Raw genomic sequence first — 21331 nt, forward strand, 5'->3', positions numbered from 1 at the left:
AGCGATAAGTCAGTGTTGTCAGTCAATTTTTTACCAATCAATGACATTGTTGTCAATCTTATACCAAGCAATCAACGGTTTGTCAATTTAATAACAATCAATCACAGTGTTGTCGATCTAATTTCAACCAGTCGAAGTATTGTAAATTTTATACGTATCAGTTGCAGTGATGTCAATCTTATACTTTTCAATCACAGTGTTATCGATATTATACCAATCAGTCACAGTTATGTCAATATTATACTTATCAGTCACTGTGATGACAGTCTTATACCAATTGGTCACAGTGTTGTCAATATTACACCAATCAGTCACAGTGTTATTAATTTTATACCAATCAGTCAGTGCTATCAATATTATACCAATCAACACAGTGTTATCAATCTTTAAATTATCAGTTACAGTGTTATCAATCTTATACCAATCAGTCATAATATTATCAATCTTACACCATTCTGTCACAGTGTTGTCAATATTGTACAATTCAGTCATAGTGTTGTCAATCTTATACCAAGCAATCAACGGGTCTACATTTTCATAACAATGAATAACGTGTTTGTAATCTTATTTCAACCAGTCCCAGTGATGTCAATCTTATACTATCATTAAATATAATGTCAATATTATACCAAGCAGTCAAAGTGTTGGTTATCTTATACCATTCAGTCACAGTGATGGTAATCTTTTACCAATCAGTCACAGTGTTGTCAATATTACACCAATCAGTCACAGTGTTATTAATTTTATACCAATCAGTCAGTGCTATCAATATTATACCAATCAACACAGTGTTATCAATCTTTAAATTATCAGTTACAGTGTTATCACAGTGTTAATAATCTTACACCATTCAGTAACAGTGTTGTCAATCGTATACCAAGCAATCAACGTGTTGGTGTCGTCAAATTAATAACAATCAACAAAGTATTGTCAATCTTTAATCAATCGCAGTGTTGTCAATCTCATACGTATCAGTTACATTGATGTCAATCTTATATTAATCAGCCACAGTGTTTTCAATCTTATACTAATCAGGAACAGTGTTGTAATTAAACACCAATCAGTCACAGTGATTAATGTCAATATTATACCAATCAGTCACAGTGTTCTCAATATTATACAAATCAGTCACAGTGTTATCATTCTTAAGCCAATCAGTCATAGTGTTATCTATATTATACCAATCAGTTACAGTGTTGTCAATCTGATATCTTTCAGTCACAGTGTTGTCAATTTTGTACCATTCAGTCACAGAGTTGTCAATCTTATAACAAGCAGTCAACGTCTGGTCAATTTAATAACAATCAATACCAGTGGTGTCAATCTAATTTTAACCAGTTGCAGTGTTATAAATTTTATACGTATCTGTTACAGTGATGTCAATCCTATACCAATTAGTCACAGTGTTGTCAATCTTATACTTACCAATCACAGTGTTGTCAATATTACACTTATTAGTCACAGTGTTGTTAATCTTATACCAATTAGTCACAGTGTTATTAATCTTATACTTATCAATCACAGTGTAGTCAATATTATACCAATCAGACACAGTGTCAATCTTATTTCAACAAATATCAGTGTTGTCAATCTTAAACAGAGCAATCATTGCTTTTAGTCAAATTTTAATCAATCAAATTGATGTCATGCTTACCTATCAGACACAGTGTTATTAATCTTAAACTTATCAGTCACAATGTTGTCAATATTATACTTATCAGTGACAGTGTTGTTAACGTTGTTAATCTTATAGCAATCAGTTACATTGTTGTCAATCTTATACAAATCAGTCACAGCGTTGTCAATCTTATACCAATCAGACACAGTGTCAATCTTATTTCAACAAATATCAGTGTTGTCAATCTTAAACAGAGCAATCAATGCTTTTAGTCAAATTTTAATCAATCAAATTGATGTCATGCTTACCTATCAGACACAGTGTTATTAATCTTATACTTATCAGTCACAATGTTGTCAATATTATACTTATCAGTGACAGTGTTGTTAACGTTGTTAATCTTATAGCAATCAGTTACATTGTTGTCAATCTTATACAAATCAGTCACAGCGTTGTCAATCTTATACTTATCAGTCACAGAGTTATCAATATTATACCAATTATATAACAATGATGTCCATCTTATACCAATCAATCAGAGTGTTGTCAATCTTATACTTATCAGTCACAGTGCTGTCAATCTTATACTTATCAGTCACTGTGTTGTCAATTCTTAACCAATCAGTCACAGTGTTGTCAATCTTATACCAATCAGTCACAGTGTTATCAATCTTATACCAATCAGTCATAATATTATCAATCTTACACCATTCTGTCACAGTGTTGTCAATATTGTACAATTCAGTCATAGTGTTGTCAATCTTATACCAAGCAATCAACGGGTCTACATTTTCATAACAATAAATAACGTGTTTGTAATCTTATTTCAACCAGTCCCAGTGATGTCAATCTTATACTATCATTAAATATAATGTCAATATTATACCAAGCAGTCAAAGTGTTGGTTATCTTATACCATTCAGTCACAGTAATGGTAATCTTATACCAATCAGTCACAGTGTTGTCAATCTTATACCAATCAGTCACAGTGTTATCAATTTTATACTTATCATTAATTGTATTATCAATATTATACCAATCAGTCAAAGTATTGTCAATTTAACACCAATCAGTCACAGTGTTGTCAATCTTATGCCAATCAGTCACAGTGTTGTCAATCTTATACCAATCAGTCACAGTGTTATCAATCTTATACTTATCAATCACAGTGTTGTCAATCTTATACTTATTAGTTACAGTGTTGTAAATCTTATACTAATTAGTCACAGTGTTGTCAATCTTATACTTCTCAGTCACAGTGTTGTCAATTTCATACCAATCAGTCACAGTGTTGTCAATCTGATACCATTCAGTCACAGTGTTGTCAAAATGATACTTTTTATATATATTATATACATTTGTTTTTAAATTTGTTTCTGTCATTGGAGCTCAAACCTAATATCTGACATCTAAATTAAAAAGCAAAGAAATACCTTTATTTTGGGGTGATATATCCATATAAATTTAACAAATTTTACATCTCTTTGTCATATAAAAAGTAATAGAATGTCAGTAGCATGACACTTTTTACAGAACGGGCACGGGTCCCGGGGATGAGCCGTTTGATAGGTAGCATTGTCAAGCGTCATAATATATGATAAGGTTGAGAAATTTAGACTTAATATGTGATCAGGTTTCTGATCATATCATAAACTTGTATCGAAAATGTTAAGTATTTTAAAAAAAGTGCAGTTAAAACCATAGTCATTAATGGATCAAATATTTGAAAAATCTGTTTGTACTCTCCACGAAATAGTGTATTATAGCTAATGGGTCTTTTTGTTGTCAAAACAATAATGAAAGGGTATGAGTTTATTCAAAACATAATAATTATTATGAAAAAGGTGGGTACTGGATGTCTCAACTGCTACTACTACAAAAGTGCCCACCCCACCCTTCCCCGTATTCAATTTGATTTTCATTATGCACATTTCGAAATTTAAAACAATATTTCAAAATAAGATGTATATACATATTAGCCAAGCGTGAAAATTCCCATACGGTTCTATACAATCTTGTGAAAAATATGTGTATGGGTTGGGCTGATTGTTTAAAAAATTATATCTGCGTTTATGGTTTATTTAGATAACAGCGATAAAATACTTGGACATGATTTTGTATTTTCCAGTGTAAAATCCAGATCTATGCTAGGTGGTTGATTTAGAGAAAAACAAGGTTTTTTTTTAGCAAATGTAAAATTTGGGTACCATTATTTACTATCAACTGGCAAACCGTATAAGAGTCACGGTTTTCGAGGGATTTAAGCTCTTTTGATACTTTATAGTATTCGTCTATGATATATATCATATCATTCCATGTGATGTCACCAAGAACCCTTAATTTGTGCAATACATATTCTTATCTTTCAGGCATTTAACTGAATTGTAAATGGTTCCATATATCTACCGATTCTGCTGTAGATCCTGTCCATATATTTGAAGAATATATTGGAATTATATATTACATTGTATTATTTGCCATATGTCGGTATCAAAATACTGCTATATTAAATTATTATTCTTACCGATAGTTTCCGCAGATTTTGAGAACACTGGTTCCACAAAAAACTAATTAAGTATTACATAATACATGTACATTTACTTTCCGTGACGTTTAATCTTTGTGTGTTTTAAAACGGATGTGGCTGTGAAATCGATGAAGATATATACATTCATATCAATGCTGAGTCATATTAGTAAACTAGGAGGTAACCAAGATAACATTTAATTCAAAACAGAAAGTGAAAGTAGATTACCTTAATTTTTAATTGAGCAGGGTACAATATCATTTATACGTCATCAAATCTGAAATTGTTCCTTCTGTTATACTGTACCGACTTTTTTGTGGACAGTGCCATATTATCAGAAATATAATCACAGGCACTTGTCTCTGAAAAAATACCTATATATATACCTTACTTCCATGCAATGAATTCTTACCAGTTAGTCCTTTAACATGTATTGAACACAAGTTAAATATTGTAAGGAAGTAATTTTCTTACCCGGATGTAAAATGTCTGTCCACTTTAAAAATCTTGTACGGTGTTCATAAAATCAATGAATATACATGTATATATATTAATACGTACTGAGCACGATACACTTCGTGACTGATTATCCAGATAACATATCTTTCAAAATAGAAAGTGAAAGTGGATTTCCATAATTTTCAGAGAACATTACGTCATGGAATGTAAAATGTGGTAATATATAAAATCACGCAACTTGTGCATGTGTTAACCTTAAGGTGCAAATCAGATGATAGGAATTTCAAATAACTGACTAAAGAAAAAAGGTTATTGGTGGTCGTGTGTACATATTTTCAGCCTTTCTACACTGTACCTTTACGTGAAAAAAACCCATCTGAGACGCCTCTATATCAATCTTTATATTAACCCAAAACCTAACTAAATCTTAGAAGTTTTGCTACAAACTACGAGACCAGCCGTAAACTACAAAGAATCAACAAAATTATACACAATTTACTTTGTATTCAAAGTCTAAACTATAACGTCAATTTATCCTTTATAGTCCTTTAACTGACTCCGAGGTCCAACTTTGTTAAACATTAACTTTTTAGAAACTAACAACCGAGACTCAAATTTCCAAACCACAAGTTCCTGAGACACCAGGTCTCTGCAACACCGAGGTCGCCAGACAATCAAAAGCTACCAGTTCGCGGGACTGCGACCATTCCCGTAGAAAATTACAGTTTCAGAACAACCCGGTAGCTTGCAACTATCACAAAGCATTTTAACTGCTTGTAACAAACCACAAGCTTTCAACTTGAACTTAGTGTTCGAACTTCCTACTTACTGAACTATTGTCTCTTTACAAACCAACTTTCTTTGTCTACCATCCATATGTAACTGACAACAATATAGATGATGGGAGTTTTTAACGACCTTGACTGGCTATACATTGATTGATTGATTGTGGTTTGCTTTACGTCCAGTTTCAAATATTTCAGGCACATAATATGTTGTATGATATTTGACCTACTTTTGTCATTGCAAAGATCAATAAAACTCAATAAAGGGGACTTTGTCAAATTTGCAATTGCACTAGTTAGCATTAATTCTCTGTAAATACTTATTGCCTCAGTGATTGTTTAATAAGTTTAAGGGAATATAATTTATTTATATTCCTTAATCCTCAGTTGTTTCTACTTCTAGAAACACAACACATTTATGAAGGACCAACTGTGACTTTGAGATGAATAACAACAAGAAAAGCCAATTTTCTTTTCCTTTTGCGTGTGGTGATTTTCTCCTAACTTTTGCTATATTAAGTTGTCATTTTATATGTTTTTAACTTCAAATTGAAAGAGGTATGGTATATATATGCCAATGAGACAGCAACTAAACGACAGAAATAACCAAACGACAACTAGAGGGCAGTATCGAATTTTCAACAATAAACTGGTGTGTCACAGTCTATTTATATAACAAATTATTTAGAGTAGTAAATTTGATTCTTTTTTTTTGTAATTACTTAAACGGCATGTCAAGTCAAGACGTCCACGCAACCTTCAAATATTCTGTATCTGTCTTTAATTTCATGGTGCTTTGTAGCATGTAATTCTACTTGATATCAATAAGTATCTCAATGCTATATTGTCTGTGTTTTATGAAAGAGGATTGCTTTGGAAAGGCACAAGCAAACAGGAAACAAAAATTCTTTAAGCAAATAGTATTATTTAACCCATTATTTCCTTAATTAGTTTTAAAGAGCTCAATGGCATTTACTGTACAATGGACACTTCGTTGTTAATTTAACGTAAAATGAATACACAGGTACAGTGCATAACAATGAATTTGGTGATTGCATGGTTGTTTGTGTTAAATGCCACTCTCAACACTATTGGCTATTACTAATATATCGTGGCGGCCAGCTTTTATTGGTGGAGGAAGACGGAGAGAACCACCGACATTCGGAAGTAAACTGGCAATCCTTGTAAAATTTGATTTTGCGGGGTTTGAACTTACAACCTCAGTCTTGACAGACAAGTGATATAGAAGATGAACTACTAAGACCGCTCTGCCACCGAGGCCCACACAACAATAGACAAAATCTATTTAAGGAATGACTGTTAAACAAATTCTGTCTATGAAGAAATAACATAAAAAATGTTGTGCACACTTTTAAATAACCCGCATAACGAGCTACGCGGCCGGTTATTCAGTGTGTACCACGTGTTTTATGTTATTTATTCATAGATAGAATTTTTCTTACAGTTGATGACGTCACGATCACATGACAACATTATGTTTATGAGCTAATAGACAAAAACAATTTCAGCCAATCTGGAGACGTGTAACATCCAAAATTAAATTATCCTTTCTTACTTTGACAAGACTAAATAAAAAGTCGAATGCTGACACCAGTACACAGTACTTTTCAAATCTGAGCATGCAGATTAACTTAATGGATTATGCTATATACATTACAATTATTACAGTAGATGAACAATTTTTCAATTAAAAGATTAATTTAGAGTCGGTACATATATATATATATATTTTTGGTCTTTTGGAAAATGTTGTTTGTGCTGCATTTAGACCCCTCTACCAAGAAATTTGTTTTGCATGCACACGTATAAAAAATTGCGGTTTTTTTCCAACGCAATCATAGGTTTGAACGTTGTTTTCAATTTAGACTTGTATATATATATATATATATAGGTTTGAACGTTGTTTTCAATTTAGACTTATTTATATATATATATATATATATATATATATGTTACCCGGGTCTGGTTGGTACCTGGGAAAGAATAAAGAATTATAAATACATTTTCATAATATTTATTTTACATGTGGTATGTCGGCTTGTCAGCAATATAATGATTAAGAATTAACATACTGTTCATAGGTTTTACAAATAACATAATATCTGACATAATTAATAACCATATGATTGTACCTGATGAATAATTTACTTAATACATTTCTTAAACTCTGTTATGTCTAGGAGTCAATTGAACTTAAGTATTCACTTTAATGGGTCTTAATATACTTTTTACGCATTGAACGAACTTCATTAATTAATTTAAATAACTTGTCATGACATTTATTTAATTAACTAATCTTTCTTTTCATAAAACAATATGGGTATTTCCTTAAATCAAAGATGTTTTTATTTCTCCGAACGTACATTAGAACATTTACGGTAATCTATTTTTATCTTGGAAACTCTTCATTGATACCAATTCGTAATGAACTTGAGGGTCAATAAGGGAAAAATGAGATAAGAAAAGAATACAAAATAATAACTTATTAACGGGTATAGGGCTACATAAAAATATATAAAAACTAATCTAATAACAAACATATAAATGTAATAAAGTATTCAATGAATTTTCTACTAGAGCACAGCTCTATATCGAGGTATCACGTGAATTCCTTTGTTCTCTGAAGACACGTGTTATTCGTACATTCCCATCCATTTCATGAGATAAACAATAATACACTAATCAACAAAACTAATACTTTCTACCGATAGTTTAAACTGGAGAATTGTAAATACTTAACGCTTTAAAATATATATGTTCAAAATAATAGTGAAAATCATTATTAAATCAATAAAACAAACAAAGATGTAATCAGTTAAATTAATCAATTAATCAATTAAAATTAACTAAAGATTCAAAAATATCCAAAAAGTTTAGAAGAAATTATACCTTTCTTTAAAATGAAAATATAATAAAATTTAACTTGGGAAAGAATAAAGAATTATAAATACATTTTCATAATATTTATTTTACATGTGGTATGTCGGCTTGTCAGCAATATAATGATAAAGCCCGATGCATCTCGCAGGATACACATGATACCGTAAACCACCTAAACAACTGTATTGAAATTGTAACTATTATAATATAATAAAAAAATAGGGGTCCCTACTTTTTACAAAACTTCACTGTCTCACATATATACAAGTCTAAATTGAAAACAACGTTCAAACCTATGTTGCGTTGGATAAAAACCGCAATTTTTATACGTTTGCATGCAAAACAAATGTCTTGGTAGAGGGGTCTAAATACAGCACAAACAACATTTTCCAAAAGACCAAAAAAGTGAAAAAGTATATTTTAACAAAACGCATTTGACTAGCAGATCGAACAACGGATGTTCTTTAACCCTGCTGACTGCCATTTGCGATTGCCAAATAAACAGATCACCAGATGTAACAAAATGGATCTTAACTATTAATTCAATACCAAACAGAAAACAATAAATTTGCGGAAAAGATGGTATACCGCAAACAAAAGGTGCAAAAATTAGTACACCATCTATATATATAATTCGTCTAAATAAGAGCCCAACAATGTTAGATCTGTAAATTTGCGGAAGCAAATTTTTTGTTCTTCCCTGGCCTGGATTCGAACTCATGCTACTGAGATATCGTGGCACCAAATCGCCTTGCACTATGCCCGGCGCGCTAGACCACTCGACCACCTAGGCTCGATAAAAATCAAGCTTTCGGTGGCCGGGTGTTACCTTTCCTCGTCAGTTTTTATCTAGCGTCGTAACACAGTACATGATATATAAGGCATAAAGATGGAATATTACAGATCAGCTAAATTATCATAGAGTATCTTATAAATTAATGTAGGATACAGTCACAGAAATAATTACATTATTAAAATATATATATATATATATATCTTCAAAGGTGATTGCTGACTTATTTTAAAGCGAAAATAAATTCCATGAATAATTTTCCTTTTCGTAATGTAGAGGCTAAGAGTGTGAACGTTTCTCAATGATAAGTTTTTTTATTAGTATAAAAATAGATTTAATGGAATAATGGTGCAACAGTAATGCTATCGTGATGATGATAACCGTGTTGAAAAGTTTTCCTGTTCCCTTTTTTTGTTATTGCATATCTTTTCTTGGTTTAACTTTGGGTCTTCGTTTTTTAAGCTTATGACGTGTTAGACAGTATTAGTGGTGCTGCTCACATGTTCTTATCTAAAAAGTACCACACCTTTATACCTTAGTTCTATCACCATCTCAGGTTTGTGTTACTAATACTGTTCTCTGAACATTGTATGAGAATAAAAGAAATTGTATCAGTAATTCACAAATAATATGTTTTTTGTGTTAGTCGACTTATCATCGGTACAAGATTGTGTAATGCCTATTCAGCAGGACGATTTCGATATTCTTATCGATCTTCCAAGGAGAACAAGCCATTATGTCAATCAAGCAAATCAACCGGCAGATTACACAACTCCGTACTGGAAGTGATTGCTGCACTATACGTTTCTTTTTTTTCCAGCCGAGACTTTTTTGCATGGTTATTTGATAATTCCGAGCAAGTTGTATACACTAATGCAGTCTTGAAATTCGAAGCATCAAAGCCACACTACTTTGTGGTAGAGCAAAGTTTCTGGTCGGAACAAAATGAAAATCCAGTGGAGATACAGTGCTAAGCTAATTCTTAAGTTAATAATCTATTAATCGAGAAAGCATATACAGTATTAAAACGAGACGTCCAACCGACCGGCAACAATAAGAGACGTCCAAGCCGACCGGCAACAATAAGAGACGTCCAAGCCGACCGGCAACACTAAGGCAAGTAGGAAGATATCGACAAAGAGTTCAAAAAGTACAAATACTAAGATGCTCAACAAAAATCCCGTAGCAAAAACATACAAATGATATAAAACGCAACTACAGTCAAAACGAGACGTCTAAGCCGACCGACAACAATAAGTCAAGTAGGAAGATATCGACAAAGAGTTCAAAAAGTACAAATACTAAGATGCTCAACAAAATTTAGTAGCAAAAACATACAAATGATATAAAACGCAACTACGTAACAGTCAAAACGAAATTAATAACTGTTCAATATGAAAGGAAATCAAATATGATAAGCATGTTACTGTTAGTAAGACTAATAAAGAATGTCGTAATAATAAATAAAGTAGGAAACTAAAATATAATACTAGTTATTATAGTATAGTAGCCGAATTTCTCTACACATGTACTGCTGCTTAAAAGATGTTATCAAAGTGTTGCCCATTCATATTCTTTAATGGCATCTGTTCTATGCCCAAAATTGCACAACATCCATTTATAAAAGAAACAAAGATGTAATAATGTCAAAAGAAGGTCACCGTAACAGTCCAAACTCTGTTGTTACACAATTACTTACAGAAAAAGAAAGCAGTAGTTACAGTAAGGCGTTGCATGAAACCAGAAAGATAAAAGCACACATTTACAGCCATCCAGAATGCAATCAAATTCCAAATCTCATTTAAACATTTTTTTTAATTTTTTTTTGTCAAGTCCACCCCCTATAATTAGATAAAAGCAAATCGATCAATTAAAACGAAACTCAAATGACCTTTCAAGTTTTTACTTACATTACAACTCAAATTTACTCATACAAAAACAGGTCAGGAAGACTGGCATAAAAAGAAAAACCCTACCATTGTCATAGTATTTTCTCCATAAGAATTGCCGTAGAATCTTCATGATTGATTAAAGACACAGTTCACTGGGAATGAGAGATTTGACATGATTGTTGCAGAATGTCGTAATTGATTTAATATACACGTGTATGCACCATTGATGACAATGGATGCCCAAGTTCCTCAAAGTTAAACCTAGATAGAACGAGGACCATGATCTCCAAATACGTCGTTACGATTATACGTTAACGTTTTTATGATCGACAAGCTACCATTACATTTTGAGCATTCATGAACATTCACTCGTCCCCCCAATAATTAAAGAGTTGCTAATGTGTAGTTGTTGGTTATTTCCATTTGAAAGTCCGGTATTGTAAGACGGACTGACATTAGGAGAAAAAAGTGCATAGCATCCACAGTTCCATATCAACAACTTCCCATGAAGAAGAGGGAGGGAGCTTTCCATAATCGATACTGCTCATCAAATTGAACCTAGTCTCCAGAGTAATCTCTTCAGGCTGCTATTTTGACTGTTGTTAGGCCATTTTTCTAACATTACACTATTGCAAATTATAAAGGCGAAGGTTCATACGCATATACTTTTTATTGGACTTCTCTTTTGAATAACTATGGACAAATTACCCCCTTTCATTGCCAGTTTAATCCCTAAATTTGGATCGTTTACAAGGTCACGAGTAGATTTTAAAAGTATATTGAGGTCAATGAACTCACCATTCCATATTTTTTCTTTAAGCTTAACCGGAATGTGAGATAAAATAGGATCGAAAACTCTTGAAATATATAAAGGGGATTGTTCCACTTGTAAAACGAGTATCAGAAGAAATACAAAAACTCCTGACCGTTGTGAATGGAATAGTGTGGATACATTAGACATACCAAGATTGTTGTTGGACGGTATCTGCAAATGCTACCACCAGGTTGTGGAATCACTGAATCTGCGATGCTCTTTGAACTTTGAGGGATGTTTCCTCGTTGAGTTTTGGTCTATATTGTAAGGTTCCTTGTTGATTTCCAGATGCCGAACCGATAGTTTGACCGTCGTTTGTTGTATCACTTGGTTCTGAATCGTGCTGGTTTAGGCTTTGATTCGGGATCCTGTGTGGGACCTCCTGTTGATAAGAGTCTGTCGTAATATTTATCACCGGTCCATTCAGGACTGTCACTGTCCTTGATAATGGTGCATTTTGTACACTCCTTTGCATAGATACTCGTATTGCATTGTTTTGATTTTGGGGTCTTCGTACACTCATGGCCGATAATGGTATTCGTGTTGATGGCAACTGATCAAGTCGTCTCGATCTGCTATTTTTGGATTTCTTGGCTTGTACTGGCTGCTGAAATTCCTTTCTTAACGATTTACGAGGTCTTGTCGGTGGTTTCATATTTTAATGAAATACGAATGGCGTAGAATTTGAATGATTTGAAACTTTAAAATAATGTACAAGTTTGGCCAGATCAATTCAAGGTTAAATTTTTTAAAGTGCCACTTGATATTAGTGGGAAAATCAAGCATTTTAATATACGGAAAGTTACTATGCACCGGATTTTACAAATGATTGTGTTGATTTGCTCTATAAATACAATTCATTGAACTATTCAAAACAATGCATGTCTAGCGGAACTTCCCGTCTCAGCGTGTATGGAAGTGAATAGTTAGCAGCTCTATTGTTTAGTATGAATTAAGTGAATGGGAGCAACGCATTTGTGTTGTCTGTGACTTTAACGTATTTAAAAAGGTACATGAAATATTTCAGCCTTATCCCGCATGGACTGTTTTCATGATCCTAGCAAAAAATGTAATCATAAGTATTGAATGCTTCTTTTAGTAATTTATATAGTGTGCCTTATCCCGCATGGACTGTTGCATTAGACCTTTCGTATTTGCGAAAACAGACAAATTATAGAAGGATTCATATGTAACAGTTGTTTCGAGTATACGAACGCCGATATTCTTCCTATACGTGATAGATGTTGTAAATTTTTAACTTATCATGCAATCTCTTCTTGTGACTACTTATCTGACATTCGCGATGATTTCTGATTCGAGTTACTATGTATATACCCGATCACTTGCAGTGCTTTTCTTGGTTCCTTAGCTATTAAAGATATCTGTTATCTATACTGTCCTGTGAAACCAAATTCAAACTAAACTGTGACAAGAAAAAAACGTTTTCATTTTGTAAGCGTCACCGTTGTTTACAAATTTTCGAAACCATGTTCTCTCTCTTACGTAGCAATGTAAAATCTTAAACGTTTAAAATCAATAGATGTTTTCACCTGTTCGCTTATTGACATGTATATTGCATTATTTGTTTGACTTTTTATTTTAATCACTATCTCTTCTAACGAGGCTAATAAAGAGATATTGTTATTCATTCATCGTTTTGTAAATAAATCAGGCCGTTATTTTTTTCTTTTTAATTGTTTCACATTTTGTCTTGTCGGGCCTTTTTCTAGCTCACTTAACAGTATAGGTTTTGCACATTGTTGAATGCCGTATAGTTACTTCACATTGTTTGAACCTTTATCCTTTTGTCTTTATTGAACAGTTGTCTCATTGACAATCATATCCTATCTCCTTATTTAAACACTTTTGTGCAGGTTCAGTTATTTAGAGGACGAAGGAAATAAGGTGAAACCTATGCCAATAATTCAAAAGCAATGAAATGGGAACTTTAGATGATGTCTGTGCTGGTTTATTTGTATTTCTAGGTGCCCCCATTAGGACAGAATCAATTTGCGCCAATTACAGTTTTGAAAAGGTATCAATTGCGCCACTCTCTATTGTTTTATGGTATTAATTGCGCCAATAAATAGAATCAAATTGCGCCACATTTTACATATATATTTGTTTACCTATATCATACATGTAACCGTTAACATATCCACTTTAGATTAAACTGAACACTCATCAAAATTAGGAAAACTCACCAATACATAAATTGTTCAGTAAAAGAATAGTTTTTCACACGGAAAGATGCCTGATACATGTATATCGTTTAAGAAAATTGAGTCCGATAAAGGGAAACCCATCACTATTGTAGAAGATCACAAATTTCGTCAGGCATTTAATTATTAAGAAAACCGAAGAAAATCAGATGGAGAGCTCGGAAAAAGTTGAAAAAAAACTAGTGAGAGGAGAAGTGAGCAGAAAGGAATATGTTTCTATTTTAAGTTATAAATACTAGCCTTTGGTTTAATTTTGAACAGAGAAATTTTATAGTTTTAACCGTATATATATATATGAGTAAGCATTTTAATTCAGCATACTTTTTGTATTCAAATGACTTTAATCCGCCAGTCGGTAAACTGCCGGACTCAAGCCTGGATAAAGGAGGACATCATTAAGTTGATATGTATAAGTAAATGTTAATAAATTCATAAAAATGGCGCAATTAGATGATTTTTTAATTGGCGCAAATGATACCTACAGTTTTTAAAATGAAGTGGCGCAAAAGTAGTATTGGCGCAAATAAGTTGTGGCGCAAATGAGTTCATTTTTGGCGCAAAAAGATATCGCCCTCCCATTGTTTGTTCTGTATTGAATTACCAAACTGATTAACTCAAAAATTATTATCTGTTTATTTTCAATTATCAAAAACAACAACAAAACAAAACTTCTCATTAAACTAGCAATAAAATGTACAATACTATACATATTTTCATTTCTACAACATATTATTCTTTCGTCGGCAAGATTTGAGATTTGACATAGCTGCACAAGGAGCGCACGATAGAGTCGTCTACAAACCTTGGAGACGGCACAGTGAATAAATTGAAAACATATTTTTAAAAAGAATGTGTAAAATTTCATTATTGGATTCTTAAAGGTGTACTTGATCAAGTCTTCGCGAGACATATGTCAAAACTTCATCTAATTCACACAACCCTTGAAAAGCAAATTAGAAAATCGTCATAATCAAAAAGGAGTTTACATTTATAAGTTGTGACATTGTTACCGGTATTTTGGTGAGAGCAAAATTGATTTATCACAAGGCATATGAAAAGTTGCCCAGTTTTCATTTAATGGAAAGACAAGTACCTAAAAGGTTGATGTCTATATGAACCCATGTGTTATTTGACGTTCTGAAAAGGATTCAAAAAGCATGTTTGATGTATCGTGAAAAACATTCGATAAATTGCATGCTTGATTTTTTTACCAGTATACTGTTTCATATTTCGAGGGGGGAGGGGGGACACACACACACACAAACAGACAGAAGGAAACATGTCATGGAACTAACATTGTATAAATAATTTGTAAATTTGTTTAAAGCATAACTTAGTTAATCTCAGGACATGCCCGGACGAATGGACAGACTGCTCGGACGGATGGACAAAAGAATATTTTAATTCGTCTGTATTCAACGGACTTACAAAATAATATGGAAACGGAGGTATGCAACTACATGTAGAAATAGAAAGTCAGATTTAAGTAACAATTACGCATATTCTTTTCGAAATGGTCATGCAACAGATAAAAATCGAAGGAAAGTCTTGCCGACTCGTCTATTGAAATTTAAAACACTAAAGCATTACTTCAAAAAAATGTATCGTATACATTTGTTATACCAATCACTTGTTTAATCTTGTTATCATCTTTGAGATTAGACATGTTAGACGTATGTGTTCTCTGTTTATACAATGATATATACTATAGAAATTGTAATATATATTTTAATATGGTTAGATTAGATTAACACAATGTTGATACAATTATTTATACTACACGAAACTAGCAATTTTTAATATATATATATATATATATATATATATATATATATATATATATATATATATATATATATATATATAAATATAAACAAGTCTAAATTGAAAACAACGTTCAAACCTATGAATGCGTTGGATAAAAACCGCAATTTTTATACGTGTGCATGCAAAACAAATTTCTAGGTAGAGGGGTCTAAATACAGCACAAACAACATTTTCCAAAAGACCAAATGAGTGAAAAAGTATATTTTAACAAAACGCATTTGACTAGCAGGTCGAACAACTGATTTTCTTAAACCCTGCTGACTGCCATTGGCGACTGCCAAATAAACGGATCACAAGATGTAACAAAATAGATCTTATTATTAATTTATTACCAAACAGAAAACAATAAACTTGCGGAAAAGATGGCATACCGCAAACATGAGGTGCAAAAATTTGTACACCATATCCGGATTTCGACAATTAATGTCTCTTCAGTGATGTTAGGAATCGAAACGGTATTTGGAAGGCCATATAATTTACCTCAATTGAGAATAGACTCTTGAATTTTGAAAGAGTCAAAATATATATATAGTTTATTAGACCAAAAAAATCAAACAGTAGTTCGCATTAAGCTATCAAAGCATCACACATATTATTATATGGTAAAAAATCAGATTATTTTTACCCTTTGTAGACTATAAATAACTTAAAAGATTTTATCCTGCAATCAGCCAACTAATGTACAAATAATAGGTGAACAAATACATGTTTGTTTTATTTGTACTTGTACAAATACAGTCTCCTGTTATCCCGCTTCCATGTTGAGCAAGCGGTAATGTGGATATATCTTTTTGGGTAACATTTCTTTTTGGGGTCCTCTTTGCGGTCCGCGTTTAAACTATGTCGATTTCTTTGAAAAATTAGACAATGATTTGGATTTTAACAACTAAAGTTTCAAGTGCCAGGTTTAAATTGCATGATAAAAACAATATATGTACATTGTCGGAAATATAAAATGTATTTGTACTCGCTACGAAACACGAGAAAAGCTCGGCGAGCCTCGCTTTTCGTCCTATTTCTAAACCTCGTACAAATATTTTATGTTTTCCGACAATGTTCATATATTGTATGTTTATTTGATCGTTACCATTACTTATTGATTTTGTATAAAATTTGACATTATTAAGTAGTGAACAGGCAAGGGTTCACTGATAATTATTTATGATATATGCATACCCAATAAAAGATTTTAAGAGTTGGGGGTTCCCTCCCCTGACATACTGCAATAATGAATGATCTATGATGAATTATCAGAAATACATTATATACTATCATAATATTTTATCCATTTTGTATTGGAAAGGATTTGTATACTCTTTGCCTTTTGTCTAATCCCTTTGTTTAAATGGACGTTTGATATTTGAACAATGAAATATATTGAATTGAATTGAATTTTGGAAACTTAAGTTGACTAGTTGGCAGAGCAAGCTATATTTAGTGGTTTGGGGAGTTTTTTCTGACTCTTTCTCTGCATTTCCTATATTGGGCTTTAAAAGTAAACTTTTTCTACGTAAATCTTTAAGAATTACACAGTAATAAGTTATTGAAATGATGTCTAAAGCACTAACAAATTAATTATTCAATAAAAGCGAACCATTACAAAATGTATGTGTCTCTCTTTGAAAAACGGCATAAAGTTAAGTTTTACGTGTGGACTTATGGAAACCTCCATAAAGTCAGTGCTTTTTTTATAGGGATGGCTCATTTATCGTGAACACTTCAATAACTCATTTAAACTGACATTTCTTACATATATGTGTGATAGTAACCCCAAAATTTCGATCTAGTAGGGAAAGCTTAAAAAGCTCAAATTTTGCAGAGGATGAGGGATATATTGACCAAAAAATGAAGACAAAGAGGTGAATAAGAGATGTTTATCTTCTAGAATCTCCTTTTGTATGCTATTCAACTGTCAGATGAGATGAGCATTTGATCATTTCTTGGCTTACGCTGTATTTTATCATGCTGCGGCTTAATTTGGAATTTTGGAAGAAATTCTTACTACTAAAATCGCTGTATGGTGGTGCCTTACATTATACTAATTTTCTCTTAAAGTATTGAACTGATTATGACAAAACTTCACAGTAATGCTTTAAATAATGAGTAATAATGAAGAAAAAAACCATTCAGTTTATTTAATATTAAAGAATTTTTAAGAGGAATCTGGTAATAAAATAGTGCATTAATCACTGATGAAGATGCATGTGTATTGACCTGGAAAATTTTTCGAACTAATATGAAACTAATACTAAATTTCTCACATGTCAGTGTTAACTTTAATCATTTCATTTAAGTGCACTTAGAAAGTAAAGTATATTAGAATGTTTTTATATATCCATCAAAAGCACACACCACAGTTGAAAAAGGGGGTTTAGTTTAAATAAAAAATTATTATTATTACTAAAATATAAAGACGGTCACATCACATAACTAAACACCAAAAACTACAGTATTATAGGACCACTACCAATTACATTGAAACAACGATTTTTTTCTTCAAAAATCAAATAATGATAAATGTTTTCTGTAGGTAACACAGAAACATTGAGCATGTATTATGGGCTCAGCTAAAAATGTTTGACCTTTAACTGCCTTTTAATTAAGACGTAGTTTTTTAATCTTGAGAAATATCTCAAGGCTTGATTATATTGTTCGGAAAGAATTGCCAAAAAAAAAAAATTTATACATAGAAAAAAAAATAACATTATTTAAAAAAAAGCATTGCTCTTGGCATATGCCCTGCTAGATATCCGGCTTCAATTACTAGAATATATAACACTTTTATATTCTAAGCTTCAAAGAAATGGCTCCATTCAAAACCACCTACCATCAATATATAAATTTGCCGAGATTTAATTAAAAACAAAAAAATTATGTTTTTGTTTGCCTTTTCGGGCTTTTGCATGTACATATTAACTATATTTGTGATATTTTAAAATGATTTTGACATACATAATATAAACTGATAAAAAAACTAATACAATTCACCGAGCTATAAACAAACTACTTTTTAAAATACTGTTAGAAAAAAATGAAATATTAAAATCAATGGCAATATATGTATATTACAGGCAAGAGATGAGCGATTGGAAACTCAAAAATTTCATTAATATATATGATTGACTATTATAGTTGCTTAACATTCAGTTGTAAATATTTCATGCACCTTTAGGACGACGTCAATATTTTATATTTGTTTTCTTTATAACGAGTCTTATTAATACACAAATTAAAGGACTCATGCTCCAATTCCTGTAAATATAATTATATTGGCTTCTGAATTTCATTTTTGAATAATATTCTAATGAAAGACTGTTTCGATTAACTACATGCACCAATGTTTTGAAAATAAAAAAAAAACTTCTGTTGTGTGTATGTTTAATTGCAGTCTAGATTTGTTTTAGAGAGCCACCGTGATTATTGATAATAAAAATCAAAATTTTACAACTGAAACAATGAGAAAATGTTTTAAAAAATATATTGAGCAGGCATCAATGCTCGTATGATAATGTTAATTGATGTTGACCTGTCGTAAGGTTGAGATATTGTGTGTAAAATACTTTCAATTAGCGAAATATAAAGTGTGTACTATCCGAAAATTAACCCCCCCCCCCTAAAAAAAAAACCTAACCTGATATATTTTTAAATGCAAGGGCTTATTGAACTTTCATTGTGTTTAAATCAGGAAAAATCATATCGTTGCATCATTTACAAAGCATAGGGTATCAATTTTGGTAGACTGAGGAAAACATTGTATTTTTGTCGAAGTTTGATTTTGTCGATTTGGAAACTTTCTACATATAAACTAATAGAATATGCGTATTTGATATAGATTAATGCTTTCAAATTCGTTTTTTTTTAAAACACAATATCCACAAAAATTAGTATCCCACAAAACTTAACGAATCCTTAGGATTTCGTTCAATTCATTGAATATAAACTCTTTGTATCATGAAAAGTTATTTACAAATTTTACAAACAGGAATTAGTAATCAAAGAGTTCTTAACACTATTATAAACATGTTCGTATCTGTAAAAATACTAGTATTCGATTGTTATTATAGGCGACCACCACGACCTCTGCCACGACCCCTGCTTCCACCACGACCTCGTCCACGGCCGCGAAATCCCTGATATCCTCTGTTATGGTTATTGTCTCGATATCCGTCTGTATTAAATTCTCCGCTTCTCCCATCAGATCTTCCATTATAATATATGTAATCTTCCTGGTCATGGACACGTCCACTTGAACCATTATTATCATCCCTACCATCCCTTTTATTTGGTCTACCCCTAGCCGAGGTCTTGTTTTGAAATCTCTTTTTACCTTCCTGTGCGTTATGTTTATCTTTTCGGTCTCTCTTAGGGCCTTTTTCTACATGTAACTTTAACGATGGCGGTATATGCACTTTGTCAGGTTTGTTAGGTTTCCTTGTTTTCTCATTTGTTGTTACCACTTGCATCGCTTTCTCCATACCTTTACCACGACCTCTACGAGTTTGTCCCCGGTCTCCACGGAAGTTTTCACTATTACTTATATAAGGATTCTTAAATCTTTGAAGCGAATTCATATCCCCAACGTCCTCACTAAAATCAGCTTGTTTGTCTGTACAAAAAGTACTTTTTTTACCTGTAACATTTGCCACCTGGGTCTTTCTATTGATTTTTGGCTTTGTCAGTCCGTGTGTGACGAAATGTTGCCCATCATCATACTGGAACTGTGTTTGTTGATTATCGTTTCCCTTACAAATCACACACGAACTGTCCATGAGCGTTGATACAGCATGTCCTGAAATTGACAAATGAATATTTTATTGTATGACAGATATGTACATGTAGAAAATGAGAGGATATGGAGTAAATGTACATGGGACAAAATCGCACACAATACATAGAAAACATAGAAAATTATCAATGAACAGGGCTTTTATTCCTGTTCTTCATGTAGGTATTCTGTTTCAACTGTTTTTGTTTAACTGAGCTGGAATTTCACAATAGTTGACAATTTCATGAAAACAATTAACTTAATAAAAAACTGAGAAGCTATAAAAAAAAGAAATTTTAATAAAAGTATTTATTTTTTCATTCTGTTTGCACAAAAAAAAGTTTATTATATATATTATTGACGGTTTTCGTTATTCTTGATGGACCCTTGTGGTTATAGCTTTCCAAATATTTATTCTTCTTTTGAGTATCAAAATATTTGGCTCCGCGTTATAACCGAAATACAGGAAAAACGTATTTGATAAGGAAAATACAATAAAAATGTTAGCGTTGATTTACCTTTCTGTGAAATTCTATATCATATTTTTCAATGGTTATGCACATAAAATATGCTTTTTTATTAAAACAAAAAATAATTTTAAGGTATTGTGCCTTTTTGTAGGATCCATTGTGAATCGCAAGCCTGGTCTTCAAAGATAAAAAGCGAACAGTTTGTCCTTTAAAGAATTTGTTGTAAATAGCAACTTTGTTGGTGCTTTTGGTAAATCT

The 21331-nt window shown here is 32.0% G+C and overlaps 1 protein-coding gene across 2 annotated transcripts in view; it reads right to left on the bottom strand.

The window, feature by feature from the left end:
* The window catches only part of LOC127734629 (NFX1-type zinc finger-containing protein 1-like), a 97872-nt gene that overhangs the window by 63890 nt on the left and 12651 nt on the right, over positions 1-21331 (bottom strand). The window contains exon 2 of one of the 2 annotated variants that reach the window (XM_052244606.1): positions 19947-20627. In XM_052244606.1, coding sequence (XP_052100566.1) covers positions 19947-20607 — 661 coding nt within the window. In that variant the 5' untranslated portion in view covers positions 20608-20627. Of the gene's footprint in view, positions 1-16323; positions 20628-21331 lie in introns of those variants that run through there. The other variant, XM_052244605.1, reaches the window with a different exon arrangement.

The sequence above is a fragment of the Mytilus californianus genome, unplaced genomic scaffold, assembly GCF_021869535.1.
Source record: "Mytilus californianus isolate M0D057914Y unplaced genomic scaffold, xbMytCali1.0.p SCAF_3, whole genome shotgun sequence".
Taxonomy (NCBI): Eukaryota; Metazoa; Mollusca; class Bivalvia; order Mytilida; family Mytilidae; genus Mytilus; species Mytilus californianus.